The sequence below is a fragment of the Saccopteryx bilineata genome, chromosome 1, assembly GCF_036850765.1.
Source record: "Saccopteryx bilineata isolate mSacBil1 chromosome 1, mSacBil1_pri_phased_curated, whole genome shotgun sequence".
Taxonomy (NCBI): domain Eukaryota; kingdom Metazoa; phylum Chordata; class Mammalia; order Chiroptera; family Emballonuridae; genus Saccopteryx; species Saccopteryx bilineata.
The window spans coordinates 180,976,250-181,002,694 of NC_089490.1; the positions used below are offsets into that span (position 1 = coordinate 180,976,250).

Below are 26,445 nucleotides of genomic sequence, written 5' to 3' on the forward strand. Positions count from 1 at the left end.
GGATTGCTGTGTTCTACAAATTCTAGAACATCCCTTTATTTCTCTTCACTGGGAGCGACACTATGTCAAATAAATTAACATTCACCCTGGAAACGGAGAAAACAAGCTTTATTATAATGATTTGAGATTTTGTGCATGGTAAAGATAATACACATGGATCTTGTTTCTCCTATATTTCAAGACAGAATTAAAGTTTTATTTTAGACTAAAGCATCCAAAATACTTGGTACGTATGTAGCTACGAACATACAAACACTTTGATGCACAGCGTTTATTCTTTTCTTTAAATAGGCAGTCAGCATTTTGATCATAAAAGAACAAATGAGAATATATCAATCAGTATCAACTGCAGAGAGCGCAAGGCTTCGTGTTCTATACACGAAACGTACGAAACAGAGCTATAAAGATGGAATGTACAAAATTTTAGAAGAAAATAAAAGCAAAAAAACCTTTACAGTCATACATAGGCTTGAAAAGCTATAGAACTGAGAATGACATAAAGAATTCTATTACAAGAATACACTCTTGTTGATGGCAGAACATTCCATGTCATAAAGCAAAAGCGCTGAGTTTAAGGCTGCACTGCTTTCAAAAGTTAATGGAAGTGCTGTACATTCACTAAACAACATAGCCAATTTATTAACCAATTTTAGAATATTAATAGCTTTCATACGTTCTCCACAAACAAATCACACAATCACTGCCACACAATTCATCTTCAGAGAGTTTAAGATTAACACCATGATTTGTAGCTTACTGTCATTTAAAACAAACAAAAATTATTTATACCAAATAAATCTTTAATGGGCACTTAGTTCCTTTATGGCAATACTAGATTCCTAGTTATCAAAAATATTAAAATAATTGTAAAGTTTAAAACCCTGCAACGTTGACAGAATGCAACAGTATTACAACTTTCGGTTTTAAGCAAAATTAGATAATGTTTGCAGCAACTATCTTTAATTGTATCCTATCTGGAAATGTCTTTAAAAATTGTTAAACTAAAAATACTCCTCCCTCTTTTCAGAAGCAGGTCAATAGGGAGGATACTATAGAGTCCAAATGTACAAAAAGATTTTTCCTGTTTGAAGCAATCTGATGATCTGATGTTTATTTGGCATTCCCTCCTATTAACTCAGTAGGTATTACCAAAGCATTGATTTGAACCCCTTAATGTTAAGGATCCATAGTCACTTGCTAGTGTACTGCTATTCCAGTTAACTCTGTGTTAGGACATACCCTGTATATTTAGTAGTAGAAGCAAGTGTGTTCTAGTTTCATGGACCTGTAGTATTTATTTGCCTCAAATCTAGTAAAAAAAAAAAAATGAAATAAGGAAACTTGGGGGCTTGTCTGGTTACTGGAGACAAAAGTTTGATCAAGATACTAAGTACCGTTAAAAAAAAATGGCAAACAGTCATAAAGGCTTTTTATTCATGTATCTCTGAATGGTCAAGTGACTCTCTACCACCCCATGTCCAGCAGGGGAGGTCTGTATTGGGAGGGAACACATTGTCACTGACCTTTATTTACATTCTAGCTGGCAATATTTTATCATAGTGCCCGGGGGAGTTTGAATGGGTAATTTTTCAGTGCTACTTATCATGAATGTATGACAGGTTCTGTACACTTGATAAAGAGAAATCAAGCAATAATGGTAGCCCAGAAAAAAATAATCACTTATTTTAATATCCTTCTCAGTTTACCAAAATCCATTTTCCGTAGAATGTGACAAAATTTCACTTAAGTCTTGTCTATCTGTATCTTAGCAGCATTCCCCCTAAAATATGCTTACCAAGAAATACAGTAAATGCACATAGGTATCCAAATATGAAATGTTATATATATTTTAACATATACAATTACATATTTTCGGGGGAAAATATAGTGTTTCCTGGAGTGCCCATAGCATGTGTTTTAGTTACAGAGAAACAGGTCTGAGTATTCTTTAATTCATTTTTCCAACATTGATATGTAAAATAAATTAGCTTTGTCTTCAATCTACTACTTGAGATATCCAACCTGATACAGTATGATGGCTGATTAATTTCTAAATTCACACATGTAATTTAAAGGTTGTGGGGGAAAAAACACACAAAAAACAAACCTTTAAGTAAACTAGTCTTAATTAAGATCAATAGTTTCTGACAGAATGTAAATAAGGAATCCAATTTTACTCATAAAAATAAATTAAAATTAACTTAACCATTTTAAAAAGTTTTCTTTTAAATAGTCTAGGAGCTGCTAAAAGTCTAGATTATTTTTTATGCAGAATATTACTAAATGGAAAAATGGAATTCCCTTCCTAGAGTGTAAGCTCAAGGGGGCAGGAATTTTGTCTGTTTCCCCACCACTATGTCCCCAGTACCTAGAACAGCGCCTGGCTCCTAGTAGGCACTCATTAAATATGAAGGTTTAAATTCAAATACTTATTTCATTAGTGCTAGGAAACTGCATCTTAACATTCTAAAAATGTTACTGAATTTTATAACTTTATCACAGACAATTTCAAATATTTGGAAAGCTCTACATAACTAAAAAAGTACTAAAGCTAAATGTAAATCTTTCTTAAAAAATTAATTTCTGAGGTTGATTTGGGCATAAATTTGATAGACAACTGGAAGTAGCTAGATTTCCCTTCTAAATTTAAAAAATTCCTATGTAAGAGAGTGACTGAGTTATAAATTAATAAGCAATAAACATCACATTCATATAATTATACACTTGGGAAATGTTTTATTATAGTTCAGTTCTAAGGTGCTTTCAGTGTAAAAGATCCCAAAGTCATTATCGAAAATGCCAAGCATGACATCCTATTTGGTAGAACTGAGTAGAAAATTAAACAGTGAAAATAAACCACATCTTATTTTACAATATCAATGACAGACTGATTGACTAAATTATTCTTAACATTTCTCAAAATGCATTTATACTTTGTTCAAACGTAATTCAAGTTCAACTTTTCTCTTTTGACCTGCTTTTTTTTTTTTTTGAAAGACCAGAAAGCCATTTTCTGATGCAATGTCAGCTGGTACCAGCATTCCTGGAAAATGGCAAAAATTAATCTGCTTTAGGGCTTGTTCTACTAGGAAGGCTTGAAGCTGCTCCATGAAGGAATGTGCTGAAGAACGGCTGGATGAGCTTCTGTCTTTCAGAATGCTGCCTATTTCAATACACCAACAATTCAGCTATATATATAGATATATACGATACATTCTACCTTACCCTAATCATGTATACATAGTCCTTTAATGCCTCTACTATTCATTAGACAATGATAAATAACCATAACATGCCCTTACCTGTAACGCTTTCACAACTTTGGTAACACTTGCTTTCTAAGGGGAAACCGTTACTCAATCACATGCCTTTGGTCGACACCATCCGTCCTCCAAAGGGCTACTTATGGCTCTCTGTCCTAGGATACTGGTGTCCTACTACATGTGTTGACGTTTTGCAGGAGGTAAAGCTTTCGCTTTCATGAAGTGGAAGAGGAGGGACACATGTGAGAACATAGCACATAAAACGTCACTAACTTTTTCTTGATTATATTCCAGTGCATTGATCTGGAGCTGGGCTGTTTACCAACGGGTAGTGTTACTGTTATAATATGCTTCTCAAAGCATTAGGAATTTCAGGTTTCCCTGAAGGTGTATTTTGTCTTTTGATATAAGATGAGCAGGAGAGAGGAGGTGAAAAGAACACAAAAAGGATCTCTGCTCTAACCCAGGAAGGATGGAAAATTTGCATTTATTTTTTAAGTGCTAAACTCAGAGGCCTGCTAATCACAGATGAGAAGATTATGCAAGACAGTCTTATTTTTCTTCCTAAAGTAATTTATATATAGTTATTGATAACCAAAAAATGTCACAATACCTAGTGTAAAAGTGAGGTTAGAAGATTCCCCCCGATCTTGTGACCAACGTTAAAGTATATAACTACAACAGATTTTGTTTTTGTTTTGTTTTTGGAAGCTCTGCGCAAAGGCTACCATTCACAGGATTAACAAATACCTTTACATCTTATACGTTGTTTTTTAATGCTTGTTTGATTTGCAAGATTAGTCTAACTACATAAATCCCTGTCCTATAAGCCATAGTTCACAGGTATAAAACTTTGCAGTTTTTATAGATTCAGTAGAAGATCTCTCTCTCCTTTTAACCTTTGAAGTTAACTATAGAAATCAGTTTTTAAGGAAATTGTTACATTCAGAAATAATCTTAGAGAGTTCGCCAATGATTCCTTCTAGCATGAAAAGTTTAGTATGATCTGGTCCCGCGCCGAGACATCCATTCCAGTTTCTAGTGCAAGACCTTTGTGAAGGGCTGTCTCGCTTCCCGCTGTTACTGTAAGTACCGATAGACCTTGAAACAGTGGTTCCCAGAGTCTGCAACCACAACGTGGCCATCTGAAGTCAGGGCCAGGCCTTGGGGGCCATAGAGTGGGTCAGCGGATGTGTTAATGTAGGACAAAAACGATCCACTTCCATCAAAAACCTGTCAAAAATACAGAGTGTGTTATAGGAAAAGTTATAGTAATAGGATGAAATAGGAATTAGGAAATTCTTGATGCTAATGTTTTTAATATATAAAGCATGTGTGAAATACCCTAGGTTTGTTTAGGTCACTGTCATATATATATATATATATACAATCCCTTCCCCAGCTAACCTTGCTTTTTCTCCTCTCGTGCTCTAAGAGTTACTGACAAAGAACATGCCACCAGATCACACTTATATTCTTTCAGTAGTCATATTTGAGGGGAATGCCCTGGATGGCACTTGAAAAATGAATGACCCATATTTTTCACTCAAAGCTTTCATTTTTCCTCCCCTCTAGCCTCACATCCCTCTTTTATCCCCAATCATTAGTGGGAAAAATCAGCAACTAAATCACAGAAGAATGGTCCTGAATCATAATAAGCAATGAGAAAGAGATTCTTTTTTTCCTTTTCAGAAAAGGTAAATTATAAGAAGTCAATGGTTGCACATGTACATTTGGATATAAAGTAGTCTCCTTTTGGTCTGTAAGCTTCTGCTATGCTGAAATAAAAGGATCAGGAACACCTTTCCTTCAGACAGCCATCCTGGTTTCTTTTGACCATTCTGTTTGGCCCGTTGGGTGTCCTAAAAGGCAGGTGCCATGAGGGTAACAACACAGCTGAGCATCTGTGGTCCTACACAGAACTGCTCTGTGAACCTGGTTCCCTGTCTAACTTCTGGCTTCCCAGCAAACATAGACTGCCCCTTTCAAATGTAAATGTCCATTGGGATAATTATGCAAAACAAATATATTTCAGAAATGAAAGCATTTAGCACTACATTTATAGTCTCAACTTTTTTTCTGAGAAGTAGGTAAACAGATCAGTCAAATTGCTGACCATAGCTGTCCTCCCAGAGGCACCTGAATGCTAGTAGATTTAGCCAGTGCATTCCTGGTTTCTCATGTGCATTACATAGGGCCACATTGGCAAGGATGAATAGCCCCATCTATAAATGTATGTTTAGTTAGATCCATGCAGGGTCTACATGGACAAATGGTAGAAAAGAACAGTCTTCTTCAGCCCTGGTTGGTCCGCTCAGTGATACAGCGTACGCCTGGATGTCCCAGGTTTGAATCCTAGTCAGGGCACAGAGGAGAAGCACCTATCTGCTTCTCCACCCCTCCCCTTCTTGCTTCTCCCTCTCTCTCTCTCTCTCCCTGCACTTCCTGCAGCCATGGCTCAATTGGAGCAAGTTGGCCCCAGGCACCAAGGATGGCTCCATAGACTCCGCCTCAGGTGCTAAGAAGAGCTCAGTTGCTGAGCAATGGAGCAACACCCCAAATGGGAAGAGCATTGCCTTCTAGTGGGCTTGCTGGGTGGATCCTAGTCAGGACTCATGCAGGAGTCTGTCTCTGCCTCCCCTCCTCTCACTGAATAAAAAGAAAAAAAGAAAAGAAAAAAAAGAATAGCCTTCTTCAGTTTGAGGATTTAATAGCTTTATTCTGAATTTAGAAAAAATATCAATTTTTTTTGTATCATGGGCCCCTTTGCAGTCTGACAAAGACTATACAGTCTCAAAATAGTGTTTTAATGTTATTTTTTCCAGAATGTAGCCAAGTTTTATTTCTTATACCCAATCAAAATGCCAAATATCATTCATGATATCATTATTCTAAAAACATGAAAATATATTTAAGTTCATTATTATTCTTTTAAATTTGATTTTGTTAACTTTTAAATTTGAAATAATTATAGATTTATAGGAAGCCACAAAGATAGTACAGAGGGGGGCCTGTGTGCCCTTCACCCAGTTTCCCCCAATGGCAAACCCAGCACACTGACATTGGGATGTGTATAGTGTATATCATTTTATCACAGGGATGGATAGGTTCATATAACCACCGCTGCAGTCAATATGCAGAACTATTCCATCTTCACAAAGATCTCCCTCATGCTGCCTCTTTATAATCACACCCACTTCCCTTCCCCCACCACTGCTAACTCTTGTCAACCAGGAATTAATTTTCCTTCTCTGTAATGTTAACATTTCAATGTTACACAAATGAAATCACACAGTATGGGATCTTTTGACAGTGGCTTTTTTCACTCAGCATGATGGCCCTGAGATGCATCTAAGTTGTGAGTATACCATTAGTCTGTTCCTTTATACCTGTCAAAAAATATGTTGGTTATTTTCAGTTTGGGGTTATTACAAATAAAGTTTCTATGAATAACAATGTACACATTTTTTGTGTGGACATTAAGTTCTCATTTCACTGAGTTAAATGCCCAGGCGTGTGACTGCTGAGTTGTATGGTAAATGTATTTTCAGTTTTTGTAAAGCAACTGCCACTATTTCTAAGGCTGACTGTCATAATACATTCCCACTAGCAAGGTATAAGAGATTTAGTTTCTCTGCATGCTTGCCAGCATTAGGCATTATCACTATTTTTAATTTTAGCTAATCTAGTATGTGTGTAGTAATGTCTCATCATGGTCTTAATTTGCACTCCCTTCCTGTCTAGTGATATGGAACATCTTTTCATAGGTATATCCTCTTCAGTGAAGTTTTTCTCTATGTCTTTTTCCCATTTTCTTTTATTTCTTTTTCTCAAGGTTTTATTTATTGATTTTACAGAGGGGGTGGGGGAACGAGAAGTATCAACTCATAGCTGCTTCTCTTTTAGTTGTTCACTGATTGCTTGTTGTATGTACCTTGACTGGGCAAACCCAGGGTTTCAAACTGGAGATCTCAGCACTCCAGGTTGAGGCTCTATCCATTGTGCCACCACAGGCCAGGACTTTTGCCCATTTTCTAATTGGATTGTTTAATTCTTTTACTGTTAAATTCTGGGAACCTTTATACATATATTCTAGGTGTTAAGTCCTTTGTCAGATCGGAAATTTATAAATATTTTCTCCTAGTTTTTGCTTATCTTTTCATTCTCTTCACAGAGCCTTTCACAGGGCAGAAGTTCTTCATTTTGTGGAAGTCCAACTTATTTTTTTTCTTTAATGGATTTTCAAATACTGACACAGCTATACACCCTTGGAATAAACCCCACTTGGACATGGAGAAATTTTTATATATGGTAAATTCTATGTGTTAATATTTTGTTCAAGTATTTTTTCACCTGTATTTATAAGAAATGTGGTCTGCAGTTTTCTTTTTTGTCTGTCTTAGTCTGCTTCTGGGGTCAGGGCATCATAGCTAAGTGGGCAGGTGAATTGCAAAGTGTTCCCATGTCTTCTGTTTTTTGGAAGATATTGTATAGAACAGATACTAAATCTTTAAATATGTGGTAGAATTCTCAAGTAAAACCATCTGAGTCTGGAGTTTATTTTTGGGGAGTTTTAAAATTATGAACTAAAATTCCTTAATCATCGTAGGGCTATTCAAATCATTTATTTTATATTGGGTGAGTTGTGGAGTTTGTATTTTTGAGGAATTGGTCCATTTAAGCTAAATTGTCAAATTGTTGCATGTAGAGTTGTTCATAGAACGTCCTTACTATCCTTTTGATATCTGCAAGGTCTGTATGATGTTAGTATTTTGTATCTTTTTCCTTTTTCTTTGCCAGTCTTGTAGGTTTGTCAAGTTAATTGATCTTTCAAAAGAACCAACTTTTTGTTTTTCTGTCTTGGATTTCATTGACCTGACCCTATCTTCACTACTTTCTTCCTTCCGCTTGCTTTCAGTTTGTTTTACTCTTCTCTTTCTAGATCCTCGAGGTGGGAGCTTAGATTACTGATTTGAGATTTTTCTAATGTATGCATTTAGAGCAATTATTTCCCTTTCCGGTAGAATGGTACTTACCAGGGCTGGGGGTGGAAGAAATGGGGAGGTGCTGGCAAAGGGTACAAACTTCCAGTTAGAAGATGAATAGGTTCTGGGGATCTAATGTACAGCATGGTGATCATAGTTAACCCTGTATTATGCAATTGAAAGCTGCTAAGAGAGTAGGTAGATCTAAATGTTCCTACCACAAAAAAGAAATGGTAATTATGTGACTGTGACAAGATGGAAGTGTTAGCTAATGCCACGGTGCTAATCATTCTATAATATATGTATATCAAATCAACACATTGTACGCCTTAAATTTACACGCTGGGGAAAAAATTTCCCCCTTGGCATTATTTTAGCTGTATTCTACAGAATTTGATATCCTATATTTGCATTTTCATTTAGTCAATATATTTTAAATTTTTCCTTGAGACTTCCTTTTTGATTCAGGTTATTTAGCAAAGTAATGTTTTTAAATGCATAAAACAAAATATATGGGATGATGTAGGAAAACAAACATATTAAAATATAATCAAAACATTACAAAATTTTGATTATAATAGCATGATGTGCTATTTAAACCAACACATTAAATAATAAGAAATAGTGATAGGTCTAATAATAACTGTAATTTTGAAGTAGTAATGAGCATAAATGATAATTTGAGATGTCTGCAACTGTAATAGGAAAATTTCTGTGATTTCTCTTGGTGACAAAGTTATAGATATTACAAAAACTACTGTGATTGTTACCTATATTCATAATTAAAGTAAATGATAATTTTTAATTAGAAGTTGGTAAAAACAATAATGTAATACTTTTATTCAACAGAATTCATGAATTCTTTCCACAAACTCTTTGTGGGGGTATCTGGGGGGTACATGTTAAAAACACCTGATTTAGAGAGTTTCACTCTGGTAATAGGTTGACATTTTTTCTACTCTACCCTCCTTAGTTTGGCAATTCTTGTGAGATTATCTATGGTCTTATGACCCAACCAATGAAGAATGAATACTATTAAGCTTTGGCAACAGCTAATTCTCCACTTTTAACAAATACCAGTCACTACACAAGTAAGTTAGCACTTTAGCCTACCTGGATTCTGCTGTTTCCCCAGTCGGCTACAATGATGTTTCCATTTGAATCCACTGCTACACCCGTTGGAGCATTAAACTGCCCATTTCCTTCTCCATTTGAGCCAAACTTCAACATGAATTCTCCTTCCTGATTAAACACCTGTAAAAATGTTTTGAAATTATTTTATTTTAAATGAAAATAGGTGAGTATGCCTGGCCTGTGGTAGTGCAGTGGATAAAGCGTCGACCTGGAAATGCTGAGGTCGCCGGTTCGAAACCCTGGGCTTGCCTGGTCAAGGCACATATGGGAGTTGATGCTTCCAGTTCCTCCCCCTCTCCTCTCTCTCTCTCTCTCTCTCTCTCTCTCTCTCTCTCCTTCTCCTCTCTAAAATGAATAAATAAATAAAAATTAAAAAAAAAAAAAAAAGAAAATAGGTGAGCCAACATTACGGATTTAAAAATATGTGAGCAGGTTATTTATAACAAGACCTATTATTTAAGTAATCCCTTTTGTTGTTGTTGTTTTAATTAAATGAGATGTGGGGAGGCGGAGACAGACTCACACGTGCAACCTGACCAGGATCCACCCAGCAAGTCTCCTACCAGGTGATGCTCTGCCCATCTGGGGTGCTGTGTTGCTAGGCTACTGAGCTATTTTTAGCACCTGAGGCAAGGCCCTGGAACCATCCTCAGTACTCAGGGCCAGCTTTGCTCCATTTGAGCCATGGCTGCAGGAGAAGAGAAAGAGAGAGATGAGGGGGAGGAGGGGGAGAAGCAGATAGATGGGCGCTAAACAGTCTACAAACTAGATCCCCATATCACTCGAGGTTTCCCAATTTACTGCATAAATCTGATTTATACTGTTTGTTAAATCAGTTTTTTTTCTAGCTTATATCTGTTTATTGAATACTTATGTGAAAAATGCTTTCACCATAAATTATAAAATATATACAAAAATAAGATAGCATGAGAAAGTAGAACTATAATTTTCAACAATACTATTTTTTCTGCCTTTATATAAATAGCTAAATTTCAAGAATAAACTTTGTATTTCTAACAGGATGAGTGATGATTCAAAGTTGGGTCAGAAAGTAGGAGCTTTTTGTTAGTCCAGATGCTCAGAATTTATTACTATTTTACTAAGTCAACAGAAGAAAAAGTAGACTGGACTTCACAATTATAACACAGGAAATGTGTGTGTGTGTGAGAGGGAGAGAGAGAAAGAGATAGGATAGTGGGTGAAGAATAAGAAAAGGGATTTTATATATATATATTTTTAGAATATATTTCAATTAAAATAGAGAGTTTACATGGCCCTCGGCTAGTGAGAGAAGGAAGGCTGACAGAACTGGGAGCTAATCAGAACTCTTAAGCAAATTCTCTAATCTGATATCGGCAAGCAATGGGTTGGCTGCAGTTAATTAAATATTCTTGTTACTAGGGTGTAACTGTGCATGTATCAAATGTAGATTACTGATTTTGAGAGAATTAATATGTGTTTAATGATAAGACTAGAGTAAGTATAATATTATCTTGACAATTCAGGTGATACTTAATGGTTTTGAAATATCTCTAAGATATTATTTTAAGCTTCCATTGTTATGCAGTCTACATGTGGGGAAATACTCATTAATGATCCAAAAGTATTACATGCAAGGCACCATGAGGGTAAGGGTTCCTACAGAATGAAATTGAGGGACTTCACTATAGCTGAGCACAGATCTAATTTGAGGATGACCTCAGGACCTTCCAGATATTGTCCCATTGCCATCTCTGTGATCAAGAAAGAATAAAATGACTTTCTTAGTTACCTACACTGGGAAAATGAGATACTTCCATCTCTGAAGGCTAAACTTACTTTAATATGAAAAGAGTCCAGCCCACTTCCTGAATTACTTGGCAAGTAAGTTTTACCTCTTTGGTTCTTTGGAAAGGACACAGGAACCAGCTTTTATTAAGATACCATGTTTAAAAATCTCTCCTGACACTTTTAAGATATCTCCTTTTGCCCTGGCCGGTTGGCTCAGCGGTAGAGCATCGGCCTGGCGTGCGGGGGACCCGGGTTCGATTCCCAGCCAGGGCACATAGGAGAAGAGCCCATTTGCTTCTCCACTTCCCCCCCCACCACCTCCTTCCTCTCTGTCTCTCTCTTCCCCTCCCGCAGCCAAGGCTCCATTGGAGCAGAGATGACCTGGGCGCTGGGGATGGCTCCTTGGCCTCCGCCCCGGGCGCTAGAGTGGCTCTGGTCGTGGCAGAGCAATGCCCCGGAGGGGCAGAGCATCGCCCCCTGGTGGGCAGAGTGTCGCCCCTGGTGGGCGTGCCGGGTGGATCCCGGTGGGGCGCATGCGGGAGTCTGTCTAACTGTCTCTCCCCGTTTCCAGCTTCAGAAAAATACAAAAAAAAAGAAGAAAAAAAAAAAGATATCTCCTTTTACATAAAACATTCTAGTTTGATAGACCAATGGGAGTGTTTGTATGCTGGTGAGGATGTAATTTATTGTTCTGTAACCTTTTCCTTAAGTCCTACAAATAATCTTTTTGTTGGCTTGTTTGTGTTTATTGCCGACTCAGAAGGTCTTTCTTGGCATCTCAGGTGCTTCTCTGCTTCATTTTAAATGATAGAGAATGCCAAAGTTAGTCTTACTTGTTTTGCCACAAAAAAGAAAGCATATAATGGAAGTAGCTAAAGAATTTATCAAACCATTCATTAGCCCTGACCTACAGGTATAGTTTTTACATTTATCAAGAGAATTGGCCTGACCTGTGGTGGCACAGTGGATAAAGCTTTGACCCGGAACCCTGAGGTTGCTGGTCTGAAACCCTGGGCTCGCCTGGTCAAGGCACATAAGGGAGTTGATGCTGCCTGCTTCTCCCCGCTTCTCTCTCTCCTCTCTAAAATGAATAAATAAAATCTTAAAAAAAAAGAAATGAAGAGAATTGACTTGAATCCAGAACTATTGCTAATTGCTCTGTGTTATATGGGAAAAAAATAAACAAATAGAAAACCTTCAACTATCCATAAAAGTTATATGGTGGCCCTGGCTGGCTGGTTCAATGGTAGAGTGTGTCAATCCAGCATGTGGAAGTCCCGGGTTTGATTCCCAGTCAAGGCACACGGGAGAAGCAACCATCTGCTTCTCTACCTCTCCACTTCCCCTTTTACTCTCTCTCTCTCCTCCTCCCACTGCCATGGCTTGATTGGTCTGAGTGTGTTGGCCCCAGGTGCTGAGAATGGCTCCCTTGAGCCTCTGCCTCAGGTGCTAAAAATAGCTCACTTGTGAGCATCAGCCCCAGGTGGGCAGATCATCAACCTCAAATGGGGGTTGCCAGGTGGATCCCAGTTGAGGTGCATATAGGAGTCTGTCTGTCTCCCCTCCTCTCACTTAAAAAAAAAAAGGCTATATAGCAACTGCCATCAAAGAGAGATAAAAACAAACAAAAAAAGAGACTGGTTTTGTTAAGTAAGAGGAAAATTAAGTTTAAACAACTAAAATAACCTACTTCTACTGTACTAAAAATCCAGTTTTAAAAATTAATAAATGCCCTGGCCAGTTGGCTCAGCGGTAGAGCGTCGGCCTGGCGTGTGGGGGACCCGGGTTCGATTCCCGGCCAGGGCACATAGAAGCGCCCATTTGCTTCTCCACCCCCCTCCCCTCCTTCCTCTCTGTCTCTCTCTTCCCCTCCCACAGCCAAGGCTCCATTGGAGCAAAGATGGCCCAGGCGCTGGGGATGGCTCCTTGGCCTCTGCCCCAGGCGCTAGAGTGGCTCTGGTCGTGGCAGAGCGATGCCCCGGAGGGGCAGAGCATCGCCCCCTGGTGGGCAGAGCGTCGCCCCTGGTGGGCGTGCCAGGTGGATCCCGGTGGGGCGCATGCGGGAGTCTGTCTGACTGTCTCTCCCCGTTTCCGGCTTCAGAAAAATACAAAAAAAAAAAAATCAATAAATATAAATTTCTCATATATTCTCTTTTCCCATCTAAAATGTCAGTTCATTGCTTATGAATTATTCAAATGGAAACATATTAAGCAGTAAAAGTATGAGCTGAAATTGTTATTTATAGCTTTTCTTTTTACAGCAAGCATTTACAGCATGTTTTGTTTTGCTTTTTTATTATAACATTGATAATAATCCTTTTCTGATTTCAAACTTCTGCTCAACTCCAACACTACTCCACTTGGAAGTCTTCCCTGATAGTTTTAGAAATCTTCACTTTTCTCCTGGATACGTATAGAACTTTATATGTACCTATTTGTAAGAAATAATTTCTTGCTCTCTGCCTTGCATTTTTGGTTTCTTACATATGTCCTATGTCCTTCTACTGTGCCAGCCAGGGCTGGTAAGTAGGAGCCATCCATCTCAGGGCCACAGGGTCACAGAGACTGCCTGGAGCCCTGGGATGGGAAAGGCTCTGCAGCCACCGTTGCGCTTCATCCAAAAGAGCAACTTGACTAATGTCACTGCCCTCGGGTGGGGGAGCAGGAGGAGCATATATGGCCAGACATTTGCTGGCCTTTGTATGTTATGATTTATATGGGTTTTCTTCTGGTTGAGGGCCCTGTAATTAAATAAATGATTTCTCTATAAAGTGAGTGAAGGGTAGAAAGCATGATAACTGCTCGTGCCATCCTTTTATACTTACACTCATTGCACAGGACCGTTACAGCCCCCAGGAGGAGGGACAAAGCCCAGTCCCTGGGGTGAGAACTGCAGCTTATTAGCATTAAGGGAGGTGGGGGCAGTGGGGATGGAGTTCTCCAAAGTTGGTAGCAACTCTGGAGAGACAACTTTGGAAGTGAGCTATGGTGGGCATCCTTTCCTTCGGCCTGCCCCATGCCATGGCCCACTGTGCTCTACTCTCTGCACAGGAACTTGGTGTAACCAGCAAAAATATTTGAGGCTTTTCCATTTACTCAGGTTAAAGAAATCCACAATGGGCTGAGAAGAGAGAGTTCCTTTGGCTGTTAAAAATCCCATCTAGCTATTCCAGTTACCAACTCTGACAAATCATTTTTAATGCTGGTTGCTTCATGGTTGCCTCTAAGTGTAAACCTTAGTCACTGGCAATACTGCCTATGCCGTTTCCTCATTATCCTTCCTTTAAAATTCTTAACTTTACAACAGTTAAATGAATTTACTTACAAGGAAACATTCTATCACTTCTATAAATACAAACCAGTATCAAAACATAAACAGAAGGTAACCCTTAAAAATAAATAACAACACTCTTAAAATGAAAACGTCTGCCAGTGCCTGCCCATGACCACCAGGCACACGTTCAGTGAAACATACATCACAGCTTGAGAGGCTTTTTCTAGAATGTTACTAAATATTTTCTCATTTCCGTAAGAAAAATTTGTTTTGAACCACTTTATTATTTCCTGATTTGCTCATAACAAAGATCAAATCTTTCTTCCCCCTATGCCTAGTAAAAAAGATGTACTATACTACTTTACTACATACTTGGAGAAGGGGGGTGGGCGTTTTCTCAATTGTGTGAAAGCATTCTAAAAAGTATGAAATATGCTATCTGAATATATGTTAGGGCTAATTCACTCCCCAAATCTTTTATGGTAGCAGAGTTCTAATATCTATTTTTGTTTGAAGGCTTTATGATGCAGAAAATTTAAAAAGTGATCTTGTTTTAATTATTGAATAGTCACAAAATATTAAGTTTCAGAAAGTTCTGCCTCTCCAAGTTCAAGCAATTACATTGTCAAATTTAATATTCAAGTTGAAATTTACACATTTTCAAATTAAGAAACATTGCCACCATATTCTGATCAATTTTCTGACCCTGCAAAGCATTTATGTCCAAGTTAACAACTGCATCTTTAAAGAGAAGAAAAATCTTCTCTTTTAGGTTAAATCCCTGAGGTCCAAGTGTATATGTGAGTATTATGTTATTTTCTCCCAGATTGATTTATCAATAAAAGCAGCAAAACAGGTAACAACAATTGATGTGTTTATAGTACCTTGACAGAATGATTATGGAAATCTGTAACAATAATTTCATTATTGCTATTGACAGCTGCAAAATGGGGACCTGCAGGAAGAGGGGGAAAAATATGAGATGAGCACATCGACAGAAATGATATAACAACACAGCAGTTATAAAACTTGACATATTACTTAGTTATTTAAGAAAAAACAAAAAAGAGGAGCCTAAGTCCTTGAAAGTGCTCAGCCAGACCTCTGGCTCCAGAGAACAGGGAATCTCTATCATTCTACCCTTGGGACCACCTGCTCTCACTTCCTCCCGATCAAGCTAAGATTCCAGCAGCCCTCAGAAAGAGGGGGGAGCAACACGCATCAGAATTCATCCTCTGAACCAATCTGAACATCATGTCTGCCAGCTTGCCTGAGTACGTGTTAAGTCATTTTAGGGTCCTCAGTTCACACTGAGAAAAAACAGGGTAACTCTCAGCAGTGAGAAAAAAACAAAAAGACTCAAATATATACAGTAAAGCAGAAAACCCACATTCCATAATTTTGGGTGACATTCAGAACACGGCAGAACTAGAGACAAAGCACAAAAAAGGATTATGCAAATTAAGGTTAAAAGCCAAAAACACCCCTCCATGAAAGAAATTTAATAAAGTGCTTTCGGCCTCTTCTCACAGATGTAGAAACAAAGTATGCTGTGACTGAGAAGTGGTATGCCAAAACCCTGTCTCTATAATCACCCAGAAAGGGGAAAAGAATTCTCATTCAGAGGCTCTTTAAATAAAGCTACAGCTAGATGGAAACAGGAGCTAACTCCATTGTTTCTCAAGCATTCTTATTTTAAATATTTTATTTTAAAATTAACATTTTATTTTTTATTATTAGTGGAAGATCAGGCTTCTGAGTTGTGAAGTGCCGCTGATGAAAACTACACAGAGAGGGCAGTGCAACTTCTGGCTGGGGAGCCGCTGAGGAGCACCTAACCGTGCTTTTCCTGAGATTTCATCCCCGGTGTCCTCCCCAAAGCCAGCCCACATACTGGGGGGTGAGGCGTCTCCAACATGCTCCATCATGCAAATGTGAGCAGAAGAGGCATAGAAAAGGGGGTGTACATATTACCATCGAGTGTACCTGCAAACTGCCTGTCCCCGTTTCCTCGGCTACCAAACCTGGTGACTATCTTCCCGTTGGGCTGGAAGATAAACACGCAGCAAGCCTTGTTATCCACCACGATGATGTGCCCGTTGCGGTCCACGGAGACTCCTTTGGGCCCCATCAACTTTCCGGATCCGATTTTTGTCTGTTAGAAACGAGTGCAGCAGTGAAGTTTAAAACATGGCACGGAACTCGAAGACAGGTATTTTCCTTAGTAAAACGTGTACTTGAATAGTTCACACAGGAGAGACAGTGACTCATGTCACAATGATCTCTGTCTTGGAAAATTGCCTTTGTCACATCCATTATCTGGTATGGATATTTATATAAAATCCTTATTTTTCTAAAGGGATCAACCACCAAAAATGTTCTGGGATTCCTTTAACTGGGGTCACAGTTCCCTTCTAAAGAGGCAAAGGTCCCTGAATAAGGAGTAGGGAAACTGTCCTCTCTCTGTCACTTGCTTTGGACACACCTGAGATAGCACAAATATCTTTAAGCTTCAGTTTCCTTATACATGAAAAAAATGTCAAAAAATGATCTCAATAACTTCCAGCGGTATTTTTGGAATATGCATTAAAGTAACACAACGTAGGTAAAGGGTTTAGTGTAGAGCACAGCACATATTAAGCAGTCATAAAAGCGAAGCCATCACTGTCATCATTTTATATTAAAAGTCGTATCGAAATTGCCAGGCATCTGCCATTAAACTTTACTAGAATTAAGTTCCACACAGGCAGAAGTCATGTCTGCTTTATCCAGCACCAGGTACTCAGAATCTAGCGTACTTCTTGCTGTCTAATAGATACCGAACAAATATTTCCTTAGTGTATTCATTTTAAAGCTATGGCATTATAAGGTAAAATGATGATGAAATGGCTCCACTTTTCATGACATTTTGAAACGGGAAGAACACAATAGATTTCTATCAAACGTATATCATATGCATTTTATATTCTTATTCATCTTTGAGTAGACTACAGTGTGTGCGTAGATGCCTGTTAGCCACAAGAGCCATGTCGTAAGCCTTTACTTTTATAACTCCATTTTCTAGAGCTCTTATGCAGTTCTTTAGTCGTTTCCTCAGTTACTTTCTAATTCTACAAACACTGATCGAGCACCGGCTCTGTGGTACTTGGGAGACAAAGACAAATAAGACACAGCCCCTACCCTCAAAGATGCCTCAGTTGCGTTGCAGAGACAAACATGTCTGCCATGCCCTTTTTAAAGTGTGTGGTAGTGAGTGTTCAATTTGGTAGATTTGGGAGCAAATAGGCCATCTCAGAAGGCATGTGGAACGAGCTGATGAGACAGGTCACCATAGACAGGAAAGAGAAAGCGTACCCAAGGCGAGGGAATGGCCAGAAAGAATGCCCAGTAAATGAGAGGACAGCAAGAAGCACAGTTGCCCCGGCACCAAGGCTTAAAATGTCAGAGCAAAGTAGATCTCTGTGCATTCTTAAGAAAGATCTGTCAGATTGCAAAGCAATGTGTAGAACAGTAAGTATAATCTGAGCCCACTTGTGTTAAATGTGTTTATAGATATATACATACTCTTGGAAGAGAAAGGGAAAAAACAAATAGTATTTATATCTTGGAAAGAGATGCTAGTAATGGTAAGAGAAACTCCTAACTTTTCATGTTATACCTGTCTGTAGGCTAATTTGAAAAATCTATTTGCAAACATCACTTTACAAATTAAAGTTTTTAACTCCAGACAAGTTACATTCTCAAAGTTTCTGTTTTAGTCCTCTAATTTTCTATCTCTATATTAGTGCTGTCTGATAGAAATATAATATAATGTGAGTTGCACATGCAACTTAGAAGTCTTCTAATAGCCAGATAGAAAAAAGAAAGAGGGAAAATTAAATTATACGTTTCGTTTCACCCAATATATACCAAAAGTAATCATTTCCACATGTAATCAATATAGAAATTGGGGGTTAAGTCTTTCAATCCAGGATCTATTTTACACTCACAGCACATCTCAAGTCCGACCAACCCCATTTCAAGAACTCACTATTCACATGTGGCTCGTGGCTACCATATTGGACAATGCAACTCTACACTTCTAAGATCTCATTTATCAATTTTCAACTCTATTTATGAAATTCTCACATCTGTATCTTTACTCATGGCCTGTTTTACAAGATTCACCTTAAACTCAACCAACGTCAAGACAAATTTATCTTCTTCATTTCTACCATGGAAAAAAACAAAACAAAAAGAACACTCAGGTCCTGGCCGATTGGCTCAGTGGTAGAGCGTCGGCCAGGCGTGCGGGAGTTCCGGGTTCGATTTCTGGCCAGGGCACACAGAAGCGCCCATTTGCTTCTCCACCCCTCCCCCTTTCCTTCCTCTCTGTCTCTCTCTTCCCCTCCTGCAGCCGAGGCTCCATTGGAGCAGAGTTGGCCCGGGCACTGAGAATGGCTCCATGGCCTCTGTCTCAGGTGCTAGAATGGCTCTGGTCACAACAGAGCAGCGCCCCAGATGGGCAGAGCATCGCCCCCTGGTGGGTGTGCTGGGTGGATCCCGGTCGGGCGCATGCGGGAGTCTGTCTGACTGCCTCCGCGTTTCCAACTTCAGAAAAACACTAAATAAATAAATAAATAAATAAATAAATAAATAGAACACTCAAATTAGCACCTCCCAGTTTCCTAAATCCTTTTATGAGGCCATAGTTTATCCAATTGACCAGGATCAAAATTTCAGAGCAAAATTCATTCATTCTTTCATCAGTTTGAACTTCAGTTTTCTTATTTGTAAAATGGCAACTATGCTATTTACCACCTGGGTCTTGCATATTCTGAAGGAAAAAAAAATGTCAACCACAGGGTATGACACACAGATAATCTCTTTCTACTTCATCCTACTCAGCTGATACCATACTTGACCCACAAAATTATCTTCTTTCCCAACAGTGACATGAAGGTATGTGCAAAAAAGAGTATGAAGAGAAGCATGGTGACTTCCCATTAGTGGGGCTTCAGACTTTGTGTAATCTTTTATTCTTGAAAGTTTATAAATGATGAAGATTTATTCGGTCTCTTTAGAACAAAGACACATATTTACTTAGAAAGGAAACAATGGCATTCTGGCAAGGGAATCTCTTGTATAAATTTAAGTCTGATTCTACAATCTAGTCCAAAGATCAAAGAGGCTACAATAGCTTATAAAGAAACTGTGTACTTTCTTTCATGTCTGAATAGAAGATATGTCAGTAGGGATCAAAAGAGAGAAGACTCTGATTATTAAAACAAGAATTTTGTTAGTACCTAACATTATGAACACTAGTTGTTACTTTGAATGATTCAGCCATATAATAATACCAAGTGGATGATAATTATGTAGCTTAAAAACAGAAAACAAGGGATTACCGCCATTTTATCATGTAGTAAGAACAAGCATATGGGGGTCTAAAAGAAAAAACTTAAATGTTGAATCAAAACCTCTTTTCCTTCCACTTCCCTTCAATCCTAGTTTAGCTGCATTAGCTTCTACCAAGTAAAATAAGAATTCTAGCCTTTGACCTGACAGTGTATCTCCCACCATAAACAGAATAGTAAGCAAAGATATTTTAAATCCTGGCTCTGAAACAGTCAAATGAAAGAATTTAACTCAACAAATAGGTCATTAAATTGAAGAAAGAAGAGACGAGATATTTTAGAATATGGTGGCCAGGATCTTCATTTCCACCCTTAAAAAAATAAAAGAAAACCCCAAATAGCACCTCCTGATTTCCTGATTTCTATGACAGGGGCCTCTGTATCTATTCTGGAGTTGCAAAGGGTTCCTGGATGGGGTGGATGATATAAGTAAGGGGGGAAGATGGAAAGGAAAAAAGAAGCAGAGGGGAATGAGTTTTAGGGCTAAGAAGTTATTGAGTAAAAGAAGGAAAAGGAGATAGGCTGTTATATCCTTAGAACTATTAGGAGTAAATACAAAGAATACACATTTATGGTAAAAGTGTGTCCCTGTGAGCAACTGTTTGATTTTGTTGAATCCCATCAAAGAAGAAAACATGTATCTCTTAGTATACGGTCATGGACATCACACTTGGATAAACTCCCCTAACAGTACTAAACGCTTTCACCTGCTATCCTTCTACCCTTTGGGTTTTAATCAACATCTATTGCAAACAAAAAATTGGTTAGGGGTGGTATGTTGAAGTTATACCATGTCTATTCCTCCAATCCTCTAGGGGGCATAAGAGTTCTTCAGTGTTTATTCTAATTATTATCAATAGTATTCTAACCATGTGCATCCAATTCTTCCAGGAATTATTACATATAGGGTATTGAACCACTTAATAAAAAATGCTTAATTTAGGAAACCCTTCTATCTTCTGTTTCAATATGTTTTAATATAGGTACAAAATATTTCAATATAATAGATGTAAAACTCCTGTTTCAGTACCTATTTTAGCATTTGTTTCTGACTTTAAAAAGACAGGTTATGGTTTTGCTAGAGTATGAAATAAGAACTATGGGTTGTCTCCAAACTAGATAAGATATTTTCAAGAGGTCACTGAATAGTTTTTATTCTATTGATGCTAAAGCTGTCATATTTGGGTATGGTGTACTACAAATACAATTATGAAAACACAAAAGAAAGGGGAGGAAGTCAGAAAGTCAGAGATTCAGAAAAACTAGAAAACTTTCTGTGTCCATGGCCATCATATGAAGTTATTACATTACTAAGTGGTGCAAAAGACTCAAATGCAATTGAAGAATTATGTACAATATAGCAGAATTAAAAACAATTGCTTTTAATTTTCCTAGGCTGAAAAGATGCTGCCCCACACAAAACAGAGACTCCGATCTAAAAATTAGTCATTATGTAAGCAACTTATTTAATAAAAGAAATGCTATAACTATAGTGATCTAACAACTGTCAAAAGGAAAATGTAAGTTCCTCCAATGGAGACAAATGGGTGAACTGCACGTGGTCTTCAGGATTCCAGAACGGATTATGAAGAGCATCATCATCTCTGAACATTTAGACAAAGAAGGGAGGACCATTAAAAGCTAGCATGTGGTCAGGAAGCCCAAATCAGAGCTAACTGAACCGACTTACTTTTGGATGTGGTTACTAAATGCATTGGAAAAGAACATTTCTTTGATGCCTATTTCATAGATGGCATATATAAAATCCAGAAATAAAATCTCATTGAATCCTTACCCAAATCCCAAACCCAAAATTGAAATATGAAGGTCGAGGAAGTTATATAATTAGCCAAAGGCCAAACAGTGAATAAGCTACAGAGCTGGGATTCCACTGGGTTTTGATTTGTCTGAGTTCAAGTTCATGTGTCAACTGAAAAAGAAGCCTCTAGAAGGCTGGAAGGGGGGATATAGGAGGCATAGTGCATATGGCTTTCAAAACCACCTTTGACAAAGTATCTCACAATCTTGTGAACAGTGTAGAAAATGGGCTGCATGATAATATTCTGTGATGATACCTTAAAGAGAGATTTCTGTTATCACCAGAGAGCTCTTTACTCTCGGGTGACTTGCTGAAGAAACAGAAGTGAAGCTGAGAGCGACAGCAAACATGTCAAATGATGGGATCCCTCCAAGTGTAGTAGTCAGTTTGCATTTTCTCTGTGAAGCCAGCCACCATTGTCTTTTCTTTCCAATTCTTACGTTCTATACTTTAACGCTATACTGTACTTTTAGATTGTACTAAACAATGTATGACTGAATAAAGGCTGGCATGAATTGTTTTCTGTCATTTCTTGTATATTAGTCTTATTTTCTCAAGGAGCTTGTAGGGACCGTGTCTTACAATTCTGTTTCACCCATATACCTATCACAGACCTGAGAAAGCAGAAGGCACTTCATAAATGACAACCTGTAGGTTAGTTTGGAAAATAAAAATCGCCTCTTGCCTGACCAGGCAGTGGCGCAGTGGATAGAGCATCGGACTGGGATGCAGAGGACGCAGGTTCGAGACCCCGAGGTTGCCAGCTTGAGCGCGGGCTCATCTGGTTTGAGCAAAAGCCCACCAGCTTGAACCCAAGGTCGCTGGCTCCAGCAAGGGGTTACTCGGTCTGCTGAAGGCCCGCGGTCAAGGCACATATGAGAAAGCAATCAATGAACAACTAAGGTGTTGCAACGCGCAATGAAAAACTAATGATTGATGCTTCTCATCTCTCTCCATTTCTGTCTGTCTGTCTCTGTCTATCCCTCTCTCTGACTCACTCTCTGTCTCTGTAAAAAAAAAAAAAAAAAAATCGCCTCTTAACTCTTTTCTAAAGGTGGTAGTTTTTCGCTGAACTGAAGTGAATCTGACGGTATCACTGACTAGGTAACCTAATTGCTTTACAAAATGAAACCACGTTTAGGATACATAGGAGTAGAATCATGATAATATCATGTCCCTCTCACTTCATGAAACTTAGATGTAACACAGTCAAGATGTCTTTGTAGATGAAGAACTGTCGAATATTTTACTGGATCTCAAAAAAGAAAAAGACAGTTTCATTTTGAATTTCCCATTCCTTCTCTCAACTGTTTAGTGGTTAATCAGTAGTGAATCTTACCTTAAACTTCCCATCTGAAGAGAAAATGCTAACCCATTTATTATCATAATCTGCAATAATTATGTCCCCACTGGGATGCACAGCTACCCCTGTGGGCCGCTGCAGCTGCCCAGGAGAGCGTCCTCGTATGCCAAAACGACTTTTGAACTGGCCATCGTTGGAAAATATCTGTAAAACAAATTACATTCATTGGAATGAAGACTCGCACAGAAATGACAAAGGAAGACACAGGCCAGAAACTTAGTCATCTGTCCCACAGGTCGAAACTTACAAGTTCTATTTCTACAGGAAAGTCTATGCGTACATTGTAAACTTTCCTTGTACCACATACTTCGAGTCTTAATAGAAAAATACACAACTGTCCCTATTTTCTCACCATCATGGTTAAAGGTATACAATTAGGGGCCATACCTGCACACACTGGTTGTTGCTATCTGCAATTAATATCTTCCCACTTGTGGCTGCAGCTACCCCCTGAAGATTTGTAAATTCTCCTTTATTTCTTCCTTTGGTACCTGAAAATAAATTAGAAAAAGACAGGCATTAAGCGATAGAGAATTAGATTTGTCAGTTTCAGCAAAAGACTTATTCAGGCTTCCATCAGTAATCTGAGAATGTGTTGTTTTAAAATTACACTTTAAAAGAGAGAGAGAAAAAAGAGAACTCCCTCCCCATAACCTAATCCACCGTCTACTAAATCTCCCTTCCAGACCAATCAAATCTTCGCAAAGTCACTTTTATAGGCAAATGCCAACTTTCTCTTATTGTCTTGTAACTGTATATTAACATGATTAAAATTGATCTAGAGTCCACAAAGACACCATAATAAAAACTAACATGATAATTGAGGATATGCAATAGGACAGAGTCTTATTTTAGAGTTTTGCCAAAACCCCATCCTCTCTCACTCAGCAGCTCTTAGCAGAAACCCAGGCATTTGAATTTCAGTGCATGTAACAAACAAGGCCACAGATGTTATTAGACTAGCAAGCTGATTTCCATTGACTGAATTTACCTCTGCAACATTTTCACAGACTCAGTATCTCATAGAGTGTATATTCAATATTCAATAGGCTGTATGCAAACGTAGGAGACATCCTGACCGAGCAATTTCTGGATTAAATAAATAAAAAGAGCAAAAGAAAGTAAATTAATGCAAGTTAATCTCATCTTTTTTTTTTTTTTTTAATGAGAGAAATGAGGCAGGAGAGAAAAACAGCAACGGTCTCTACAGGTTAACAGATTTCTTTGTTTCAGAAGAAATGTTTATAACTTATTTAAATAGGACCATGTAATTTATAAAGGATGGAAAGAGAATAAACTTTGCTCAGAAATAACTGGAAGGGAGATTTTTCATAGTGACAAAAAGCTGTCTCGGTTTTATAATTTCATTTATATTCAAAAGAGCAATTTGATATTTTGTTTTTAGACCTCAGTGCGGCGCCTCAGGTGAGAGAGGACAAGGATGCTGAGAGTGGCTTACCTTAAACATGTGCTTAAATTAAGCATTATTCTTAAATTTATGGATTGACTTTAGTGAGAGAAGAAGGGGGAGAGGGGAGTGAAAGAGTGAGAGAGACAGGAACATCCATCTATTCCTGTACGTGCCCTGACCTGGGATTGAACTGGCAACCTCTGTGCTTCAGGACAATGCTCTAACAAACTGAGCTATCCAGCCAGGGCAGAATATATTCTTTTGAAACCAGATTTTTAGGTTGGGAAGTGAAATGGGTGATGGAAGTGAATTCAGAATAAAATCAACAGCAGGACTGCTGGGCAGACCCATGTCAGATCAGCCGGTTCTCACCAGACCCACATGGTCGTGGTTTTACTAAAATCCTGGACTCATCATTTCCTTACCACCTCAGTATCTCAAGTATTCTCACTAATATGAAAGAAAAATCTGAGGTCCAGATCCTCAAAAGAACATCTTCCACATTGTGGAGGAAACTGTTTTATTTTTATTTCAAATGTATAAGGAGAGATGGCCTTTTATACTTGGCCCACATAGTATCTCTATAATATGCATGTCTATGCCATCGGCTACCACTCTTTAAAAATGGGGTGTTGATATGTGTGGTGGGGACAGGGTACGGGATGCTCAGCCCTTGAAGGAGGCATGTGCCAGCATGGTACTCATCATTGGTCATTCCTTTGATTGTTGAAAAACAGCTGGTTGATGGATACAACAAAACTAAAGGGCTAGGAAAAGAAACAGTTCTTCTAAAAATGCTCAATTGATGAATACTTTTTAAAAGGTAGCTGGGCAAGGCCAGGATATCTCAAGAATAAAAACTTATCAAAAACTTTGATAAACAAAAGCATGCAAGTTAGAAAGGTGAAGAACTGAGGCTCAGGTACAGAAACACAACAAAAAAGTGAGTCCAATGACTGAACTGAAATATAAACAAAAGAAGTGACCCTATGAAGACAGCCCAGGCTGGTCGAGATCCCTGCTTAGGTAACGCTGGAAGTGCAGTGTGGCTTAGAGGGCAAACAAGCCAGGGTAAGAAATACTGAAAGTGGGGAGGGGAGTTAAGAACAGAGTAGATGATGAACACTGGTTTGCTTGTCCTCCTGGTCCAGGGAGGGACCAAAACCTGCCCGCTGCCCTCTTTCATTTCACCTTTTGTCCCTCCTCCTAAGGACAAAGCCTGTTCCCTAAGAGTAGGCTCTGCAGGCAGCAGCAGTTAGTGTTTGAAAGAAAGGCAAAAATGGGGAGGATGGGGCTTTATCGGAAGTTAAAGGGTGACTTAGTCAAAGAGATTGAATTTTACTTTTTCTTTTCTTTTTTTTTTTTTTGGTGAGAGGAGGGGAGGCAGAGAGACAGATTCCTGCATACACCCCGACTGGGATCCACCTGGAAAACCCAGTAGGGGCGATGCTCTGTCCATCTGGGGCCCTTGCTCCATTGCAACCTGAGCCATTTTTTTAGCACCTGAGGTCATGGAGTCAGCCTCAGTGCCCGAGACCAACTCACTGGAGCCAACTAAGCCATGGCTGTGGGAGGATAAGAGAAAGAGAAAGAGAAAGAGAAAGAGGGAAGAGGTGGAGAAAGCAGATGGTCGCTTCTCCTGTGTGCCCTGACCAGGAATTAAACCCAAGACTTCCACATACTGGCCAACGCTCTACCACTGAGCCAACCCACCAGGGCCACTTTTTCTTCGGGAAATATAAAGGTGATGTTGGAGGAAGAAAAACACACAAGCAAAAAAACCACCAGCACTTATTTTTCTTTGAAGAAATAAACTTACTTTTGAACGTCAGCAAAAGTGAGAAATAATTGTATTTTGGGGTATAATTTAAAAACTTGAGAAGACATTTAGTTGGACTCCACATCGATGCCATTTGAAAGACTGCCCAGTTTGAAATGAATGTGAGATGCTTGGTACATACCCATACTGGGTCATGAGAGCAATGGAGCTATGCCGGGAAGACCACACTTGCTGGAAAGAGGTTCTCCAA

General features: G+C 38.6%; 1 protein-coding gene across 14 annotated transcripts in view; it reads right to left on the bottom strand.

Moving 5' to 3' along the window:
* Positions 1 to 90: 90 nt before the first annotated feature.
* TRIM2 (tripartite motif containing 2) overlaps positions 91 to 26,445 on the bottom strand; it is a 145,122-nt gene continuing 118,767 nt past the window's right edge. For all 14 annotated transcript variants that reach the window (XM_066280714.1, XM_066280722.1, XM_066280746.1 and 11 more), the window contains 6 exons: positions 23,392 to 23,495; positions 22,981 to 23,148; positions 16,413 to 16,581; positions 15,311 to 15,381; positions 9,362 to 9,502; positions 91 to 4,496 (listed from right to left, as the gene is read on the bottom strand). In XM_066280714.1, the coding sequence (XP_066136811.1) occupies positions 4,344 to 4,496; positions 9,362 to 9,502; positions 15,311 to 15,381; positions 16,413 to 16,581; positions 22,981 to 23,148; positions 23,392 to 23,495 (806 nt within the window). In that variant the 3' untranslated portion in view covers positions 91 to 4,343. The remainder of the gene's footprint in view (positions 4,497 to 9,361; positions 9,503 to 15,310; positions 15,382 to 16,412; positions 16,582 to 22,980; positions 23,149 to 23,391; positions 23,496 to 26,445) is intronic.